General features: G+C 39.9%; 1 protein-coding gene across 5 annotated transcripts in view; it reads right to left on the bottom strand.

The window, feature by feature from the left end:
- Window positions 1–1,353: 1,353 nt before the first annotated feature.
- The window catches only part of NAXD (NAD(P)HX dehydratase), a 49,478-nt gene continuing 29,259 nt past the window's right edge, over window positions 1,354–21,572 (bottom strand). For 4 of the 5 annotated variants that reach the window (XM_051610716.1, XM_051610687.1, XM_051610706.1 and 1 more), the window contains 5 exons: window positions 13,701–13,751; window positions 13,516–13,620; window positions 13,057–13,177; window positions 4,057–4,177; window positions 1,354–1,767 (listed from right to left, as the gene is read on the bottom strand). In XM_051610716.1, coding sequence (XP_051466676.1) covers window positions 1,617–1,767; window positions 4,057–4,177; window positions 13,057–13,177; window positions 13,516–13,620; window positions 13,701–13,751 — 549 coding nt within the window. In that variant the 3' untranslated portion in view covers window positions 1,354–1,616. Of the gene's footprint in view, window positions 1,768–4,056; window positions 4,178–13,056; window positions 13,178–13,515; window positions 13,621–13,700; window positions 13,752–21,572 lie in introns of those variants that run through there. The other variant, XM_051610695.1, reaches the window with a different exon arrangement.

Genomic DNA, 21,572 nt, shown 5'->3' with positions numbered 1-21,572 from the left:
ACATGTAAAAACCAATTTTAAAAATAGGTAACTGGTTTAAAAAGAAAAAAAAAAAATGCATCAGGGTGAGGTAGTAGTCACAGTGCATCCAGAAATATCAACTCTAAGGGCTGAAGGGAAATACTCGGAGCAGCCTTTCTGCTTCCAGGTGCTTTCTGTGGGCAGTTATTGCAAGGTAGGAGAACACAAGCTGACTAGTAAGCGTGACACCTCATTCCAAGCTAGAGCTGGATCACTGGAAAAGAGTGGCTGCAATGAATTAAAACATCTACTGTAATAACTAGACATTTTATGCTTGTTCCTGCACTTTAATGTGTATATACACTTGGAGCTTGTGTGCAGGTTTAAGGGCAGCACCCACTTAAATCTACTTCGCATCAACTTGTTCCTCTCTCCATGCTGGTTCAATCCCTACAAAATTTGACTGAAAGTCTGTAAATGCAAGAAATTATACTGTGCAAAAATCCCACACAACTTACCCTTTTCTACCCAACACCCATCTGCCCTGCCAATGAGCCAGCTAGGTATGGGCCCTCACAGTAGAAGTCCTGTCTCTTAGCTAAAGATGGAGCAAAATGCTCCTAGCCCCAGGTGCTGCACTCGGAGCTCAAACACCACTCACCACTTTTCTATTCTTGCCTTTGACTTGCAAAGTGGCTGCCTTTTGTTCCTTCCATTCCCAGTCCCGCTGGGTAACGACCACCTATGTCTCTGGATGCTGATCTTTGCAGAGCTCTAACCTGGCAGCTGATGTTTCAGAAGCACTTCACTCTGCCTTGGTCACTGAGAGTTTGACCAGTTCAGTTCGGTACCACTGAGTTTCTTAGCCCACATCGTACCTCTCCGAATGATAACTGAGTTCTAGATGAGTCAAGGCCAGCTGAAGGAACAGAAAACATTTGGGTTGTGGTGTTTTTTTTCAGGTAAGCATGATTACTGTTTACTGCTAACATACCTACAGGATATCCTTATTCTGCCCTGGGGGAACTTTTCCCAAAAAAACCCAAGACGTTGCAGGAAGGGGTGTAGTGTTGAAATGAATGCTGCCTCTGGGACTGGGAATGGGAAAAGGCAACTAATTAAATTCAAAAACTACACAACTCTCATGCGTTCCCTTTCCAAAGAGGCTTGCTTTTTGCTTCCTTAATACACTAGCATGGCAAAAAATGAAGTGCAATAGCTAATTCTAGACAGGATCTAAGAATGAAAACATGCACCAACCTTGGTGCAATCCAAGAAATTCCGTTGAGCTGGTGGAAGAATTTTATCTAAGTATCAAGTGCATTTATTTATTCTTTTCTTGCTGTTCACACTTTAGTTATTGCTCAATAACTATCAAAAAGAACAGAGGAATACTTTCAGTTTAGTTTTATTATATTATAACAGATCTGCAACTACAGCTTATTTCAGCCAAAACATTTTTGTATTCCAAACTCTTAAAAAATATCTACATTAATCATATTTTTCTATTCTTAAAAATAAAAAAAAAATATCTACCTAGCATACCAATGCTGCTACAGCACTTGAAAGGGTGCATTACTTATGTAAATTCTACGTAAATGCAACTACTCTTGCAGTCATTGTTCTTCCGTTTCTTCTTTTTTGCTGCTTTGGCTTCAGGTTTCAAAAAGTTTATTAAAAGCTGTTCCAACTTCTGAAACCATGTCCGAGGCAGTCATTGAACGTCCAAATTTTTGAAAGGCCTGGTGGTTAGACTGCCTTGTAAGACAGCAGGCTCCAAATGCAGCCACTAGAAAGGGATTTTGACTAAAAGGGAAAAAAAAACAACAATAAACCCAAAATTATAAAGAAAATCTGAACACTCTAAGGTGGTGGACATAATTTTTATATCCATAAATGGCTGTCAGGAAGGCCTCTTCAGCAAACATCTGTGTTTCTCAGACTCTTGATTGCAGAGCACCTTTGGCTGAATCGTTTTTAACAAATACTTCCCTTCCTGGGGCACAGCATATGACTGAAATGCAACACTAGGGCTGAAGGTTGCAAAAGAAGAACATGGTTGCTCAAAAGGTGTGTAAGAAGGTATTCTATGTCTGGTTTTACTTATGTGAAATTCATCCTTTCCTTCAGAGGAAGACTGCAGTCTCACCTGGCAGCCTTTTAATTCTCTTCCCTCCCCACTCCCTGGGTAACTCAGTTTAATTCTGTCTGGCAGGGGTGGGGAAGGATGTGGGGATGCCAACAACATGATTTTTAACAGGGCCATAGTCACTGCTCTGGGGCATTTGTTAGATCAGCTTAACAGAGGGACAGTGACAACTATGGACCACAACAGAAATTAAGGCACACTCTCTTAATGCCTCCCACACACCTATGAATGGTCTAAGAGAGTGTACTCAGCCCCAGTCCTCAAGCACTGAAGCTGCCCCAGAGAAGCCAGCACAGCTCTGTCACTTCCAGAGCACCTTCTCTCACATGCTGGGCCAAGCTGCTTCTACTGCCTTTCCAGGAAGGGAAAAGCCTGCAGAGTAACTGAGCAGCCAGCCCTGGTCTCCAGTTGCTGCCACACTCATCAAGGTCCAGGAGTGAGTATTTAGCCCATCTTCCAAGTCAATCCTGGATGCCCAAATACTGCTCTGGAACAAGAGCTGTGCACCAGCTCCTAGGCTCAAGACAGTTAAAGCACCTATTTCTAAGGCTATGACATAACCACTGCAATATACACCATACTCCAAAGATACCACCTTAGCATCCTGCCTGCTGAACAGGAGAGAACCCTACCTGCTATACCATCAGCACCCTTACAAGCCAGTATGACCTTAATGTTTCAAAATTCTGCTCTACACAGACCTGTTCTGAAACAACAGTCAGGCACAACCATGGAATGACTGACTGGACTGCCTGCAGTGCAGTCCACAAGCTGATGCCAGGATTGCCTGAACCCAAAAAAGCTCCACCCTTCGTGAAACACATGAGACAAACAGGATCCATACAGCAGCTGTTTAAGAAGGGTCACCTTAACACCACCACAGGAGGCACAATGTATTGCTGATGCCAATTATACTCTCCCACTTCATCTATAAAATAAAAGTTTCTGAGTGAGCTGTTTCAAAAAGCCACAGGAGCCCAAGTCAGGAGAGCCTGAAAAACACATGCTGTGTTTGCTCATCTCTCCAACAATTTAATACTGATCTGTTGGACACCATTCAGAACTGAAATAAAACAAAATTGCCCTTTTGGTGGCAGCTGCAGCTTCAGGTATTTCAGAATTTTAAGGCCTGGTTCAAGTCATTCCTCCTGGGAGACCTAGTGCAGTACTCTCACTGTAACACACAGACAGACCATGGGTACCTAACTGTGCCTATAGCATCCAGAAGGCTACAAAAGACCTCCACTCCTATAGCTTCAGTAGCTCATTACTTACTGAGAACATGGACTCTTACTCCCTAACTGCTTGTGTCAGGGTTCCTTTCAGCTTTATTTAAAGCAGCTAATTTCACAGAAAGACACCATGACTATACGGACCAATGACTCAGACAGGAATTGACATAATTTAACAAAAGAGCTGCCAGTGCGTGGCTGCTTTGCATACAACCAAACTGGACTGCCATTTGGCCTTACAATGGCCAGTGTCTTTGCCACTGTGTTATAAAACACAGCAAGTTTTACTTACCTGCCCCACTGAACTGCTTAGGTACAATGCAAGAGGATTCACCAAATTACAAAGCTAAATGACATGGGTTTTGAATGATAGAGGTGTTACTGCCAGTGACTAATATTTAATTATTCTTTGTACTTTCTGCCTACATTCAATTGTTTTGAAAACACATACATATATGTTCCTCTGAACTGATCCAGGTTCACACTCTTCTGCCTCAAACTTGGGAAATGTTAGGTACTGAAAAATTTGTCTTATTACAATTGTAACTATTATGTAGACTGCTCTATAACACCTTTACATTTTTAAAGGTACATGGATACCTTAGTCCTAATGACTGCAATTTCATCTGGAAGTTTCTCTAGCAGCTCTACAACAGATGCCATTGGAGAACACAGACTCACAACAATTAAGAAGGTATTAATTAATATTCATACCCATTTGTTTTTTCTGCTCCAGCAAGAAATGCCCAGTGTGCTAAGACTCCAAGAGAACCAGAAAGCAGGTCCCCCTGTCCACCACATCTCCGGCTGCTTCCTTCATGACTGCACACAAGTACTGTGAACAGACAAAACAAAAACAAAGTCATGTGCATTTTTTTTCTTCTATTTACAGTGCCCCTGTAGCTGTGATGGTTAACCTCTGAGGCACACAGAGATTAACAGATGAGAGCTTAATCACAGGCAGCAGCATATGCTGAAATAGACTATTAAAATAATTAATACTGCATTAACTTTAAAAAAAAAACTTTTCTAATTATTTTTCAATCCTGTATGAAGAACATCACACGATGTATACACTTTTTCCCCTCAGCCTGAACAGAAGATTCAGTCACTAATGAGTTTAGTGATTCATGTGAACTGATGCTGCCATGATGAGCAATCACCCCAAATTGGACCAGATTCCTCCACAAAGCAACTGCACAAATGCAGCTCTCCAGAGTCTCTGACCTTCAGAGTCTACAAATGTAAACCAAGGCGTTTTACAGAAAGCAAATGCAAAATAAAACTAAAACCTCAAATCTTCTGCCATGCCCATCAGAAAGATATTTTACTGAAAACAGTCTTTTCCTTAGGCTTTGTAAAAAACATATGCAAAGAGAGATCTCTTTTTCTGCCAATCAACAGTGTCCTCAGCATCCGTATATGTTTCCGTCAGCAGTGTCACCGTGGGTAGGCTCTGTCAGAATATCAGATGTTACATTTCTATTTTAAATATACCAAGGGCCTTGGTCAAACTGATCTCTCTGTGGGATTTTAACTATGAAGTACATGCAAACAGTTTCACTAAATTTAACTCCTTTGTTCTTCACTCTCAACAAACGCAAGCAGGAAGACTGAAGGATACATAAGGTACATAAAAAGAAAACAACATAAATTCTTCCAAACTCTCTTGTGGGTATATATCTATCCTTAGCTTCCTTCTTGCTAGGCTCTGAAAAAAACTCAGGATAAATTTATTTTCCTCTCCTAAGAGAGCAGAAAGCTTGCAGAATCCAGAGCCTTAGCATCTCCAGTCAGCTACCATGGGTTTACTCAGGCTTAGGACTATGCACACAATCAGCTGTGTGCTCCTGAGCAGACACTGCTTGTACAACAGCCTGTACCTCAATTTTCTGAAGTCACCTAGGCTGGGTTTCTCCAAGATGTATGAATAGAACAAGCCCAGGTGTTTCAGAAGAAGTACAATCTATACTTTTAAAAGGAATTTTTCTCTTAGAAAATAATGAGAAAAATCTGCACAAAACTGTAAGATTTGAAGGTAAACCTTCTTAAATAGCAGGATAAAAAAATACTACTTAGCACAAGCAAACCCTTTCCAGTTCATTTGCATAATTCATTTCTGCTTGTTGTTACTCGGTGCAGCAAAGAGTTCTACTTCACTTCCATTTCCTACCAATTCTTCCAGCAGTAATTACTGGGCTCCTGAGGCCAGACAGTTGTGCATTTTTGCTGCCACTGAGAGGGCAAAGATTCATTAGTCACCACGAACACAGCAGACACTGCTGCACCATTGCCAGCAGTTAATTTTCCCAATCACTCTTCTCCCCTCCCCCCTCCCCCCAAATTAAGATTCTGGTTGTGTTTCTCAGTAAGCAGCAGTTAATGTCAAATTTCACAAGTGTAATGCTCTTCTGAGATTGCTATTTGAAGAAGGGGTGCCCTTTTAGGTGGTGTCATTTCTTTTTAAAAAAAAAAAATAAAAATACAGTGCTTTGGAGAAATTGCCTCTAATTCTGCTACTTTGAAGATGGTATCTCACAGCATTTTCACTTTGAGGGCTTGAACTCCTGGCAGGAGGCAGGATGGAAATCCTCTGTTCAAAAGCTTTGGGGCCTTATGACTGACAGCTGAGCACAAGCCCCTGCTTATTAGCTGTATGTCACCATCTGCCACTATTCTGTAGCCTCACAACCTTCCAGTCAGTTTTGAGCTGTACAGGAAAGCAAGATCTCAAACTAGGCCAATTATAATACCCCACTACAAAAAATAAAATAGTGGTCTTTTGTTTGTGGTTTTTTAAAAAGTAAGTCTCTAATATGTGCAGACTACCTCAGAGGCAACAACAAAAGCAGACCTTTGTACTCTGCACAGAGATGCTGGAAAACAAATCCATGCAACAGCTTCAAAGAAGCAGAACTACAGGAAATTAACTTGAATGAGGGGGAAAGGTATAATGCTGGGACAATTCTTGTGCAGAGGCTCAGTTCCTCTAAGCACATCTCAAAATAAAGGGATGATGAGCATTTTAACAGGCACTGGGAAAACGAATGAAGCACTCCTCTGAACTGTAGTCACTGTTAAGAGCTGTTAAATTAAAAGAAGGAATCCCACACTACCATAAAGACAAACTGGCACACTGCCAAATCTGCAAAGAAGAAAGTCTTCCTGATGCTTTTCCCAGCCTTCTCCTAGAACAACGAAAATAAAACTGCTGTCTTCCCACTCCCCCAATCCAACATCCCCCACTAAACGTCTGTGACCTGCTGTGAAGACAGCTCAAGCAGTTCTTTAAGGACCGCAGGGGTGACGTCCTAATGCGCTGCACTGAGCAGTGACAACCAGTGGCATTGTTACAAGACCTTGATTAGATGGACATGACTGAATAGTCAGTGATGATGCCAAGAAGATGGTTAGTTCTATTCTCTGGAGAAATGCAGAATGATGTATTTACATGAGGATGGAGTACTTTTCAGTCCACAGCTCAGAGATGCTATACCACATTTAACTAGGGATGAACACGTAAATCAGAAAGCCTAGAAAAGGTGGCTCTTGGAATAGCTGAGGAGACCAAGCAGCCTGGATGCTGCACAACAGGAAAACTGCAAAGACTGAAATCACAGACTCACATAATGGTAAGAGTTGGAAAGCACCTCTAGAGATCATCTGTCGAACCACCCCGCGAAAGCAGGATCCCCTAGAGCACATAACTCAGAACTGCATCCGGGCGGGTCTTGAAAGGTGTTTTTTAAGAGTGTGGCCAGTAGGTCGATAGAGATCACCACAATGTGTCAATGCTGAAAGGCAGCAACAGGGTGCACTTAAGGTCAATTAGTCTGATACTAGTCCCAAACAAAGGGCTCAGCTAGAGTTCAACTGACTGACCTGAAGATCTAAAACACACAGCTAATGCTGGTCAAGCTGGCTACTGGGGCAGTGTGTCTTGCTTTATTTTTCAGTTGGTCTGGGCTACCAAATCTGATGTCATTATTTCACTGGGTGACAAATCAAAAACCCCCCAGATGACTCAGTATAATTAATGGACAGTCTTCTAATTAAAACTGATCTATGCTAAGTAACTTTCTGATAAAAACCCTAGATCCACAGCACTTACCCATACAGCATATATATAGACCATCATAAGAAAAGACTATATGAAATAAAAATGTCATGACTGAAGAAATTGCTGAATGTAGTATGACAAGGAGATCTGCTAGAGTCAGAACAACCACAGCCCTACTCAACAGTCTCAACATAATCTCAGCAATTAAACAGCACAGAAACATTGCCCGAGTCGTATGCAGCAAATACATGTCCCTCACATATAGTCATCCAGATCCCTTGTTCACCTAAGTCCATGGTAACAATCTGTACTGAAACAGGAGTGCAACAGAAACAAAAATACAAAGGCTGTCATACTGACAGAATAGCGCAAAGTAGAAATTCAAGAGTTTCAGGGTCCACAAAATTAAAAATTTTGACCCAGAGTTTCTGGGTAACTATGGCCAAGTTGTTTAGTAGCTCTATGATCAATACATTTCAAGCCATAAAATAAGTCAGCATCACTCCCTTTTCAGCACTTCTTGAAGATAAACATTAGCATTTGGGGAAGCATTCAGACCATGGTGTCATACTTAACTACACCACTGCCAACAAGGTTTAAGCTGAAAGAATTCCCAGCCCAAACTGTGCTGGCAGATCAAAGCCCAGCAGAATTACTCATTTACAGTTATTTTACAATTAATTAATAAAACAGTCTGTTAGTAACTGAAAATAGCTGTCCTCTCTTCGAAGGAAAAAAAAGATAGAATTTAGTAGTTTTGCTGAGATCAAGTGGTACAAGTTAACTGGGAAGCATGAATTTTGATATGGCTGTCCACAGGCAGCCCTACTTACAACACTAGGCTCCTAGGCACATTACAGTTACAAAATCGTGAGCCCATGTAGTATAAAAAATATTACATGTCTGTGTGTTCTCGATTCACAATCTTTACATAGTAGTGAAAAAAAGAACCCTGGGATTCATCCTTCATGTCTGCATTTCAAACACAGAATATGAAATATGGGATAGCTGGTTAAGGCTAAACACCTAATACTGATGATGACAGAAAAAACTAGAAGAGCTTAAGTGAAACATCACATTTACTGAGACTGCAGACCAAAAGACAGCCTGGAGATTAAAATGTAATACTTGAATCTCAGGTGTCCTGACCAAGGTCTTTGCATTTGTTTTCCTTTGACAGAGCAGGAGTTTTATACTCACCCTAATGTGCTCAGGAACCTATGTATGAAAGTTATGACCATTCCAACTTCTGATACGATCCAACTGGATTGGATCGGCTAACATCAGCTACCCCACAAAACAAAAATTGTTGTTAAATTAAAAGGCTCAAGATTTCCACTTTTCTATGCAAAATAATGTAGCTATCAAGGACCATTTTGAGTACAATCTTATACCAATATAGATCTCTGACTTGGCAAATACCCATACTAGTAAGAAATTAAATCTTTCTCCTTTTGCAAGTTACTTCAAAAAAGCACATAGCTGGAGATTGTGGACCCCCAGAAACATGTCCTGGAGTGCATACAGACAGGGAAACCAAGATAAATATTAATGCCTTTGGCTGGACAAATCACTCAACTGATGTGGAAAAGGTAAGCTGGCTTTTATATAAAGGGTGCTTATACTTCTATATTCCCTAATCATGCTTTTAAAACTTAGATAGGTCCTTGAGTGTGAGACACCAGGCACTTAAAGTGAAAAGGAAATGATCCAAATTTTACATTACTTTTCTTGGATAGGTGCAGGAGCCAGGGGACAGATGTGCTGACAGATGAGCACTGCCAAGCAGGCAGCATGCAGGGCTGTGTGTGCATGGAGAGCACAGTGGATGGGAACCATTGACCTCCCTGTCCTGCTCACTTTGCAGATGCAGGACAAGAGATGAAGGTGCTGCCCCTCAGCAAAAAAATGTAGGTAAAATCTGCTGGGCAGACAGACACCATAAGAGCTTTTAGCTGAGTGAGCCAGGGACTTACAAGGAGTAAACAGCTTTTGTTTCAGCTGCATACATACTGAATGGCAGAAATTTTAAGTACTGCTTGGGGATTTATGGCAAGAGCTGGCTTTTTACCCCATACTCAGTAATCCCTCTCATATGCTTCTTTGCTTCTCTTTGCCTCAGCTGCAGCTGGGCAACAATGGCTACTGTCTCCAGGTAAAAGGAGACAGAGGCAGCAGTGGGCTGTTTACTTATAAAGTCTGCCTTTTGGAAGGGAGGAGAAGACAACCACAGGTGCTGGGGAAAACACAGAAACACTCATTACAGCAGTTAAAAACAAAAATCCAAATCCTCTTACTTCAAGGACCTAACCAAATTTTAAACATGTTAGGAACTAAGACTGGTATAACCACACTTTATTACTGACCAGTTCTCCAAAGAATAATAAAAATAAAACCTTAGAGAGCTGTGCCATAGTGAATAAAAGCTGACTTACCTTTTGCCCACAAGCTGAGTACTCATTCCTACCCTGGTCAGTGATGGCACTGATATCACCTACCAAGAGCATGGTGAAGCTCATCTTTGTAGAGCAGGGAATCAACAACTGTAGACCAAGCTATAATGTGAAATTGCAAAAGGAAAGAGAAAAAGAGTATATAAAACTTAATTTAAAATCTTGATGATTATGTTTACAGAGCAGTTGGCAGCTCATAACTGAAATGGAGGCAAATTTCAGAAAAAACCTCCTTTACAGTGAAGGATTGTTACTGACTTCACAGAGGCCATGTATGCGATTCAGTACTGATTTTAAGGCCATAGGGAACCACGTGCATCATCTAACTAGATCTATAAAAACAAACCTTGAAGGAGTCCAGATACTTCAGAGTTTGGCAATCTATGAAGTTCTAGGTATGTCACTCTCACAGCTAATTTATTTGTGTGTTAATACAATCTGCCTTACTTTTAATCTGAATGTATTAAGCTTTGGCTTCCAATCAGAATTTATTGTGCTTGTCTGCTTAACTTACAGAGCTATTTGCTGACAGTAAACCCTTCACCAACACCTGTACTTCCAAGCTCATTATCAAAAATACTTGATAATCCTCTTTGTCTTCAACCAACAGAAGTAAATTGTCTATTGAATTACCTGCAGACTCATGAATAAATATACTACGAAAATGAGCACTACAATCACTCTAAGCTATAAAGTATTCACCAAGACAGTCTTCCCTGCTGCAAAATTCAGCATCCTCAAAAAGACTTCCTTCCACAACACCCAAGCACAGAACACTAAATCTACACAGTTAAGTCTGCATTTCTGTTTTTCCTGGAGAGCACAGAGACTTACTTTTTTTTTTTTTTCTTTTTTTTTTCTTTTTTCTTTTTTTCAGAGTGCATGCATGGAATATATTCCCAAAAGGAAAAAGTTTAAAAGTGATGTATGGAAACTACAGTTACCAGTGTGCTAAGCACACGAACTCAAGCAGTTCTGAAAATAGCTTGGCTTAAGCACTGCAAATGGAGGATGACATGAAAAATAAAAGGCAAGAGGAATACACAGATCTTGTCATAATATTTGATTGTGCTGAGAGGAATTGGGCCTGATCCAATAATCTGGATTTCTCTCACACTGGAATCACGATGGATGTTGTCTTAGCTGAAAAAAAATGACGACATCAGATCAAAAGAACAGACAGATGAAAAGAAGTCAAGAGCAAAAACCTGGGAGAGAATTCAAGGTCAGTGACATGACAACATGATCTGTGCTTTGACACAGAGCAGGCAGTAGAATCTCCTTTCTCAATGTGATTTTGCATTTGAGAATCATTTAAAAAATTGACCGACATAAGTGCCAGACTCACAGAATATTCTTCTTACAAGGAAGCTGAAAGCTACAGTCTCTGCAAAATTCTCAGAAACCTTCTCGCAAGCAACACAAACCCTAAAAATAGTGGTTATAACAGACATTATAAGCTATATTAAACCTGACAACAGCTTTCTCACAGCTCTGTAATACTGCCTGTAATGTCTGTAATCCAGAAGAGAGAAAGCATCAGTGATAGAACCAAGCTAAGAAAAAGTAAGTAGGCTATAACTGGACATCAAACAACTGTGATAAAGGCATGGAACTAGTTTCATTTCAAATCAAAAAGGCACTTTACCAAGAGAAAAAACAATCAGAGCACAACGGAGATAAAGAACAAGGTGGGGGAAAAAAAAAAAAACAACAACGAAAAGCCCCAAAAGCACAAAGTACATACACCAAACTTGTGCAACACCTGAATATTCAAAATTGAAATTAGAAAGAGTTTCAGTGGTTTCCTGGTTTTTTGAATCATGCATTAGAAGAGACAACAGAAATGGAGCACTCCCTGTCCCCATCAATGGTGGAGCTACACTTATCTCAGGAATAAAAGCTCAAAAGCAGAACAGAGGTACAGCAGTTAATGTGCTCAATCTAAAGCACTCACCCAGTTTTTCCAACATTCATTAAAAAAGCAACAACCTTTCATAAAAATAACATTGTTGACATAAAACCAGAGAAAGAAGATACACTACAGTACTCTAAAGCTCTCTAGCTTGCATAAAGTGGAGCCAGTATATTTTATCTCCTGAGAGTTCATCCTCCCTTGAGCCTGGCCTGACTATCCTGATATGATATCCTGATACTAAGTCTGATTTGGTGCAAATGTGACACCAGACTTCATGCAGGGCAACTTGGGGACTCTAGGGTGGACCAAAGTCCTTTACCACATAGGCATAACTGTATGGCTTCCAGATCTCAGCTTGCTCCACAGTCTGCTACAGTATCTGTACTAATGGGGGGATGTGGAAGGTGGCTCTGCACAAACCAGTTCTCCTATTACATCTGTTCTGTTGTTACAAAAGACTCCCATGGCTCCCATTGATGAAAAATTGGCTGTATATACAAAGTGGTTCTGCAACAGCATAAACATTTACCAGAGATTAGCATACCAAGTAATTAGAGGCAGGGCTGCTGCTTGTCATGTATTTGAAATAAGACCACGGAGTCAAAATGGAATGAAGGCACTCATGAATTAGCTTCATACTGATCACAGTAAATGATCAGTATAAAAAGCATCAGACAGGCAGCTGATTTTATTAAGCATACTTTAACCATATTAGTGACTGTTCTAAAAAGCTGTAATGGCAATTTAATTTGTTTTTTTTTGTTTGTGTTTCTTTTTTTCATTGTCAGGGCTAATGTACAAGTTATATATGTACATGCTAACCTAAAGCATGGTGGATGGTATCAAGGAGCTGAGCAGCTCATAAACCTCAAGACATAATCATTTTTCAGAGACACAGATATATGGCAAAACAATATTATTCTACATTAATTTAGCAATGACATCTGCACCTACATAGAACAGCTCAGCTGAGGATTTTAAAGCAGTTCACAAAGAATAAAAAATTAACTTCTCAATATGTAAGGTAAACTGTATGTTGTAGCCATTTAAATGAGAAATAAAAATCAGTAACTTTTTACAGCAAATAAATTAAGTTGCACTCTTTTAAAATATCCATTTAAACAAATAATCTAAAGGTGATCTGCAAAGAATGCCCTGCCTCCCCTTCAGCCTTCAGGGGAAAACAGTCAACCAATTACTATATATAGCCCAACCACTGGACTATGACTAAAAGCAAACAAACAAAATAAATCACATTGCTAAAAGCAAAAGGCTTCACTTACCTTTCTCTCCATCTGAAATAAGATCTCTTTCTCCCTTTTGAACAACTGTCAAATTCCCCATGGCTTGGCTGAGTCTTAATACACATCCATGATGATCACTACTGTCTACGGGGTCTCTAAGCTACAACACAAGAATTCCATACACAGTACATATTTTACTACTACATCAACATATGCTAACATAGGCTACTTCAGCATATGGCAGGGGCAAGGGGAAAGGCAGGGGGAAGAACATCATCATTATCATCAGTCTTCCCTTTTTTCTATACCCTCTGCAGATGCAAAGTGCGTAAGAAAGGGTCTTTAAAAAAGAGCTCTGCTTAAGAATATGCACTGTTGTGGCAATTATTCCATGGAATAAAAACCCAGAGAATGCTTCTCTTGCATATAAGAAACAACACATCATGTTAAAAGACTAAACTTAGACACACTTAAATATCAAAAAGGAAAACAGCTCACCATGGCTTCATAAAGTCTACTAAACTCCATATAGTTTGGAGTAAGAATAGCTCGTTGGTAGCCTTGAATAAGAGAAGGCTGCTGGGAAATGAGCCACAGGCCATCCTGCAAAAACAAGTAAGAGGAATATTTACTGAATAGATTCTTAAGTGTCAAGCCACTAACTGAACCAAGAAAATACTTACAGCATCAATAATGATAGGAATTCCTTTCACCTTCGATTTTTCTATAATAGCCTGCAAAAAAAGCAGATAACTTTAAGATGCTTGCTAATTTACATATTGTAAGATCCAGAACAAATTCATACAATAAATCTGATCATGCAAGTTGTTTTTATTAAGATAAAAAAAAATTAAAAATGTTATTTTCTGCAAAGTAATACAAGACTTTTAATTAAAAATTGGTAATTTTACAGTTACATTGTTTTTTCCCTGGTTCAAGCATGAGCAATGTCAAAAGGGTTGACAAGCAAACAAGCAAGCAATCTCGCTCACTCTTTCTGCTACTGTAGGAGGTTTGCAATGCCAACCAAATCATACATAGTAAACATAACACTCCCAATTTAAATGAAAAAAAAAAGAAAAAGAAAGAAGAAAACCCCAACTGCCATTACAGAAATCTATCACTCATTGTAACACTACTTTTATTTGCATTCCTGATGACAGCCCCACTGCAGTGTTTGGGTTATTTACAAACGTCCCAAGACAAACAGTAGGTAAAACCGTGTCATTTCACTCATGGTCCTGGAGGTTTTGTACTTTCAAAGCAAAGTCAAGGCAGCTCAGACAATGGACCATTTGCAGAAGTGTTTTTCAGCAAGCATTATCTACCAGCAGACTGCCTGCCCTAATTGAGCAGTGGCAACAACTGATACTGAGGCTTTCTTAATGAGCAACAGCTGACAGTTAAGCTTTTTGAATCTTGGTCTTTGAAGCTGGAGAGTTTATCTTTCTTCTGTATAAGGTAACAGAGGATTGATACCCATCCAAAAGTCTAGTTATTTTTCAACATCATTAACCTCTTCAGACGAGCTATCATATGGCACTGAGCTCTACAGGTAAGCAAGACATTACGTAAGGAATAAGGAAACAGTCTTTAATTAATGTTCATGGAATCGAACATACCTCTCTTCTTGTACTGTGGTCAATATAAATACTGCCCATCTCGCTTTCTGTAAAATATTAATTATGGCATACACATATCCTCACTAACTCATTGCCTACCTGATTCTGAATCTTTCCCTTCTACTGTTAAATAGATGACCAGAACTTAGCAACATGCTTCAAGTCAACACTACTTTTGTTTGTTTGGGCACAGTCTGCATGTTGTGAGCGTGAGACTGAAACACTACCCACTGCTCCCAGCCTGAGGACTTGTTTCAACACACAGCTGCAGCTACGCTGGGAGCCCCTACAGAACAAAAACCTTTTCATGACAATCACACCCTTGCACAGGTCTCTGCTTGGGCTGTGTGTCACAGAATGCCAGGTGCCCACCCTCCTTGGGATCTCAGGGGAACAGCAAGTCTTCTCCTATATTCAGTTACTTAAGTATTTTTGAACCAATATCAAGTTTTACACAACTCATACCATTCAGCTAACACTAAATTATTCAAATTTATTAATAAGTATGTTTAACAGCTTCACAAAGATGGAATCTTAAAACATACCTAGAGTTAGTTGTGGCACACTGAGAACCAGAGAGCCTTACTTTCAAAGATTGTAAGAAATCTATGAGACAGACTCATTTCTTTATTCTTTAATGTTTATCTGCACAGATGTGCACAGTTTAGTTTACTTCAGAGGAACTGTACTGCTTTACCCCTTCTCTGTTAACTTCCTTAACAATTATGCTTAATTTTACTTACTTGGTTATAATAAAATAAGGCTGTGGATCTAGCAATCAGGCTTACAGTTTGTGTTTTTGTTTGGGTATTTTTCCCCTGTATAAATGAATGTTATACATCCAACAGTCCAATTATTTTTGAACCATACTAAACTCTTTTGGTGAAACATTGTATGGCACTGAGCCCCAGAGGTTAGCAAGATATTATGTAAGAAAGCATGCAGATGATCCTCCTCCATTTTTTTAAGATATAAATACATTTTACTGCAACTTCGTTTTTTAACTGGTTTTAATTAGAATGTCTTTGTACATGAGCAGCTTCACCAAGCTAAGTGCACTTAAAATAATTACTGTCCTGCTTCCCACTAACATGAATCACCAGTTTATTCTAGTATGTCAATTTTAGAATGGTATTCTTTCATGACATTTCATTTTTTAAAACAGAAAAATAGTTCCCCAACAGATTCCATAATAAAGTCTGAAGGAAGAAGACATCACGTATCAGAAGACATCACGTATCAGAAGCCCTTCCTTATCCTTCCAAACTATTCTGTTAAACTAATCAAGAACAACCCAGGGAATTAATTTTGCCAAAGTTCTGTTCTCAAAAACAGTTAAGGTTTGGCTGTTGCTGTTAATGTTTGGCCACTTTTCATGTTTACTCATAGCTGTCATCTTGACTACTAGTTACAGTTTCTCTTTTTGTCTATGTATGTATCTAACAACAGGCTAAAACAAGAATCATGAAGATCTGTTGTCCACTGAAAGAATGTAAATATAAAAGGAAAAAGAAAAGGAAGGCAGAAGTTACAAAGAATGAAAGTATATGTACAGGTAAATAGCTTCTGGAAGGCTGGGTCAATGGTACACTCCAGAGAAATAAGGCACTTCTTCCTAAATATGTTTTGAGTTCCTACCTCTCTAGCACAACATCCACAACACTGAGACATCTGACGTCTGCTGTGAAGAGAAATTTCATCTTGCTAAGTAAAATCTACTGGCCAAGCAACTTTTATTGTGTACCAAGTCTCTGAGGTATCGGTTTCTAATCTAACAAATCGAGTGATCTTTGCTTTTTTCTCTCTCTGCTTATAGAACAAATAATCACAGAATCACAGAATCTTAGGAGTTGGAAGGGACCTCGAAAGATCATCTAGTCCAACCCCCCTGCCAAAGCAGGATCACCTAGAGCACATCACACAGGAACGTGTCCAGGCGGGTTTTGAGCGTCTCCCGCAAAGGAGACTCCACAACCTCTCTGGGCAGCCTGTTCCAGTGCTCTGTCGCTCTCACAGTAAAGAAGTTTTTTCTGATGTTTACGTGGAACCTCCTATGTTCCAGTTTGTACCCATTGCCCCTAGTCCTATCACTGGACATCCCTAAAAAAAATCAGGGGATATAAATCTTCTGTCTTATTTAGAAAGCTCATTATTGATTAAAAAAAACCCAAACAAACAACAAAACAAACAAACAAACAACTACCTTAATTATTTTTCCTTTCCTCTTCCTTCTTTAAAGCAGACAAAAGTTGCTTGTTGACAAAGAACCTCAGAGAGGAAGTTCTGGGGAGGAAGAGGGTAATCTGGCAACCATAATAAAGCAGGTAAGAGAACACCTGTAAGACAACCGCTCTTTTGAAGGACACAACATTCATCAGAGAACCTCTGTTTCCTAGTGATTGTGGACGTGATCCATCGTATCTCTTGCCATTTAAAGGTCAAACGGCTCATCAGTGGAGAGCAATTCATCCCATGCAGTTAAGACACTGTATTTAGGGTCGGACGAATCACCAATGGACAAACTTGTCTCTCCTCAACTATCACAAAGGGAGCAAAGACACCTTACTGCTTTAATTTTACATGTCAAGAATCAGGTGATAAGAAGGCCATTTTAAAACACTCTATTACTGTATTAAAAAAAACCTAGCAACTGGTTAAGAGGTGTTTATAGCAATAATGGCAACATCCTCTATGCAGGGTATTTTGTACCTGGAAGCAAAAATCAATTTTCTGCTGAATCTGTATATTCATAGTTGGCATGGACTTTCCTGGTTTAGTATTTGTAGCATATAGAAGAACCTTTGCTGTTACACAGCACAACTAATGCAGCTCAGACTAACTCTACTTTCATATCAAAACCTATTTAACAGTTTATGATAGGACTCTATGCATGAGCAGGAACGATCTGTTTAGTTTTATCCCATGCAACAATTATTTCCATTGAAAAGGATTCAATATTTTTAATTAGCAATGTTCTCTTCTAAGAAATGTTTCCAAGACCTGAAATCCAAACACCAATCACACAAGTAAGCAGCAACACATACAAGTATCAATGACAAAACCCAAGATATTGCCCCTTCCCTTCAAACAACACTTTGAGTGTTAAGATCTTGGAGATTTCCAGTGGACTACCTTTATGTGCAGAGAATGTATTATACCACAATAGTGGTGGTTCAGTTTGGTGCAGAACAAGGCAGGACCTCTTCCTTCACTCAATTTCTAAGTACTCCAAGACATCCAGAAATGGACACACAGGGTAACCTTGGCACTAGCCAGAAGTAGAGAGGACAATGAGGAGGAGAGTGACATGCTTCTGCTATCAAGCCTTATGACCTACAGCCACACTGGTCAGCTAAGATATCAAAGATTGAAATTCAGATCCTTCCTCTGTGATATTCACAGCCAGGCCCTAATTTCAGCCACTTACCTTTCATATAGGAATCCTAATAAGAGAGGTTTGGGCAGTCTCTTGACAGAGATACTCTGTTTTGTATGAGTTAGCTAAATAGTTGGTGACTCTGAAATAGTGATTCCACAGCCCACAACATTTGAATGCAAAAATGGAAACCGGTTCCAACCTGCTGTGATTAAAATCAGCAATAGTGAACTGTATTACAAGACTGCAGAACTCATGACAGAACAAATCTGTAACAAGAGTTTTCTCTCCTAATAACTCAAACCCAAAGTTTAAGTTTCTACCCTAATTAAGCTAAAGAGGAAATGAGTTGGGATTCACACATCCCATGAAAGTGCTGCTTTGGACAACTTCCCACAAACACTTGACATTTAGGAATGCCCACAACAGTACTTCAGCAATTGCAATTTTTGTTGGAGGTGGTTGCGGGGATGAGAGCCAGAGGGGTTAAAATTAACCTGAATCTGCTCCCACTCTACACAATTTCCTAAAAAAATATTTATTCTGTGACTGGGAATCCAGGACTTGTATGCAAGCAACCTGCTCAATAAGAACTGAAAAATAATTTGTGTCACAGTAGAAACCACTGCTCTATCTGGATAAAGGTAACTCTTTACTGTAATTGTGAAAACTGACAAAGTAAGGATGAAGAATTTATGCATTTTAATTACTTATTATCCTATGCTATTCCTTGAGATGACATGCATTCATTTTAGTATAAATCTGCGTTCTCTGTCTCAGCTTTCACATAGGAATTGCAAAACTAGATTCCCAAAACCAAATTACAATCTTCTTTTGAAAATTTAAATAAATAAATAAATAAATAAAAATTTCCCAACTCAAGGTCCCCAGCACAGTAAAAATAACACACACATTGAACACATCAACATGAAATCAGAATCATTCAGGCTGGAAAGAACCTAAGGAGGAAGGAACAAATGGACAGGCCACTACTGAAAGAGGGCACAGTGATGCAGAAAAGCATGATATGATTTATCCAGTTGACAGCCTGCAGCTTTGCTATGAAATACCACACTGACCTGCAATGCACTAACACCGACATCCAGGACTCTTGCTCCCATAATTATTGTTTTAAAAGAGAATGGGCCAAGATAAACCAGTGTAAGACACTGGCTGCAGAAAAAACAGCTAGGAGGGGAACTGGGGGAATACGTGAAGGGGGAATGAATTGCTACGCAGCTCCCAGGTATGCTCCAGGGATATCTAATCAGCCATGGAAATCTTCACAGAGCAGCCACCTTGAGGCAGCAGGAGCAGATAGGAGGTGCTGCACTCATAGTGCTCACCCACAGCCTCTTGCAAAACTCTGCAATCAGTTTTGACTTGTCCATGAGCCAGCAGTAGCACACATAAGCAATTTATTCTGCTGACATACAACAGCATATAAACTGGCTCTCCACAGCTCCTCAGAAAGGTGATTATGTACAGTTTTATGTACTTTTCAGCTTTTTTAATTAGATGTGGATTGGCAGCAGAGTGCCTGCAATGATTTTTAATAGTCATATCACTACTTACATTTTTCCTGATGAACTGGTTTAGCTACACAATAACTTTGGCATTTGGTGTTTACAAAGGGAAGAATCAGGAAATTAGAGCCAGTAGTTTAAACAGAAGACTGCATTTTAATGAAATAAACAGAAAACCACAATAGCAGCACATAAAGCAACATCTATCCCACAACGGTAATTAGTTTTCACTAAGGATGCATCACACTGTCATCTTTGTGCTTCGCAAAGGCAAGGTACCGCAGGCAAGGCTTCCTTTACTGACACTAACAACGAACACTGCATTTCCCAGGTCCCTTCAAGAGTCATGTCTTGACATACTCATGGCAAAATTCCTTACCCATGTACTCAAAACTTCAAGCTTCAGCATGCCATAAAAATGGATAGCACTGACTACAATGACACCCAAACATTTTAGGAAGCACTATAACCTTGCCTTCAGCCCACCCAAAGCGCACTCTACTGCAACCTGCAAATGGCAAGTACGTAATTAAATCTTTTGCTAGATGTTTTAAGGTAAAGATAAAGTATCTGAGGAGGGCTGCTAAGCAGGCGAGGTCCTTTAAACAACAGTTTGCATCCATAAAACTTGTTAAGAACTGGATTTTGAAGAGAGAGTAATATCCTCACTTGTCCAAATGGGAAACTGCATCTGGGCAGTACGTGCCTTGCCAGTGAAACGCTGCGCCTGCATTCACATGTGTGAAACTCCAGCCAGCTGAGGCCTGCAGAATAAGTAAATGCTATCCTTGCTGTACTGCATGGGCAGGTTAACCAAAGGGCTGTCCCAGGAGAGACTAAAAGGTCCATTCTCTAGAAGCTCCAATACTAGCTTTAGCAATGCTGATTACATTAAGGTGACTGATAGCGCAGTCCAGCTCCGCTGCTCCAGTGCGTGCTACTGATTTGACAACACTGGACTGACCTGGATCCGGGCTGACTTACACTGGAGTAGCCAGACTCTAGGCAGCAAGAGCGACTAGCTTCTGGGTGGGTAGAGAGAGACATGCAAATATGCATAACCTGGCACCGGTTATGTCTCATGCAACCCTAAATAATCAAAATGGAATGGCAGCCCCTTTTACAAAGAACACACTACTGAAAGCTAGGATCAGAAACTGCTGTTGAAATGCCACTTATAATAGCTTGCATTTTCTGCAATGCTGGTCTTATCCAACAATCCTGAATCCATGGTTTTGTCCGGAATAGAGATAAAGAGGGAGAAACAGCTAAAATTACCCTGCAAATGCTGCAGCTGGAAGCATTTCTGCACACCCGCCTCCCCAAGGTGCTCAGGAGGAACAAAGAAGTTAGACTCCAACACACTGCGAACCAATTCCTACAAACAGGTGCTGAAAACCATAGGAAGCATTTCTGTGTTCCTTGCTCCAAGCCTGGATAAATGCAGAGTTAGCAGGGACTCAGCTGCATAGAGGTCAGGATGCAGCTGTGTGCCAGAGATGATAGGAAAATGGGCTTGGCAAGCAGAAGTTTGTAATCTTACACAGCCAGAGGTAGGCAAATATCCCAAGCTCAGGCTGTGCTCAAGGCTATAGTCAGGGTTGGTGGGGGGGCAGGGAAGCTTCCCTAAATAGAATGCAATTGACACAGGAGGTTTTGAAAAATGTTTAAAATGGAGTTCCACTGCTTGAGATCCTTCCCATTAGAGCCATACTTTCAGTAACTGTTTTTGGTTTTTTATTTACCCACTGGGGGAAACATGCAGGCAACTCTGAAACTTGTTTTCATTAGCAACCACAAACCAATCCAAGAATTCATCCTCCTTTCACAACTCAGAAATGTCAATCAAAATCTCACTTTGTGGACAGGGTTTATATAAATCACTTTTAACTAGCCTAATTGTCTCAGTGTTACTTTCTATATTTCTGTATGCATAACTATCACTAGCTCATTAATCTTTCCACTAAGCTCTCAAACCTCACATAAGAAATGATTAACTACTGACCACCACTGGTACTACCTGAATGAAGA

The sequence above is a fragment of the Apus apus genome, chromosome 1 (assembly GCF_020740795.1).
Source record: "Apus apus isolate bApuApu2 chromosome 1, bApuApu2.pri.cur, whole genome shotgun sequence".
Classification (NCBI taxonomy): domain Eukaryota; kingdom Metazoa; phylum Chordata; class Aves; order Apodiformes; family Apodidae; genus Apus; species Apus apus.
Note: the sequence above shows the minus strand (reverse complement) of the source record. Positions and strands in the feature narration are given on the sequence as shown.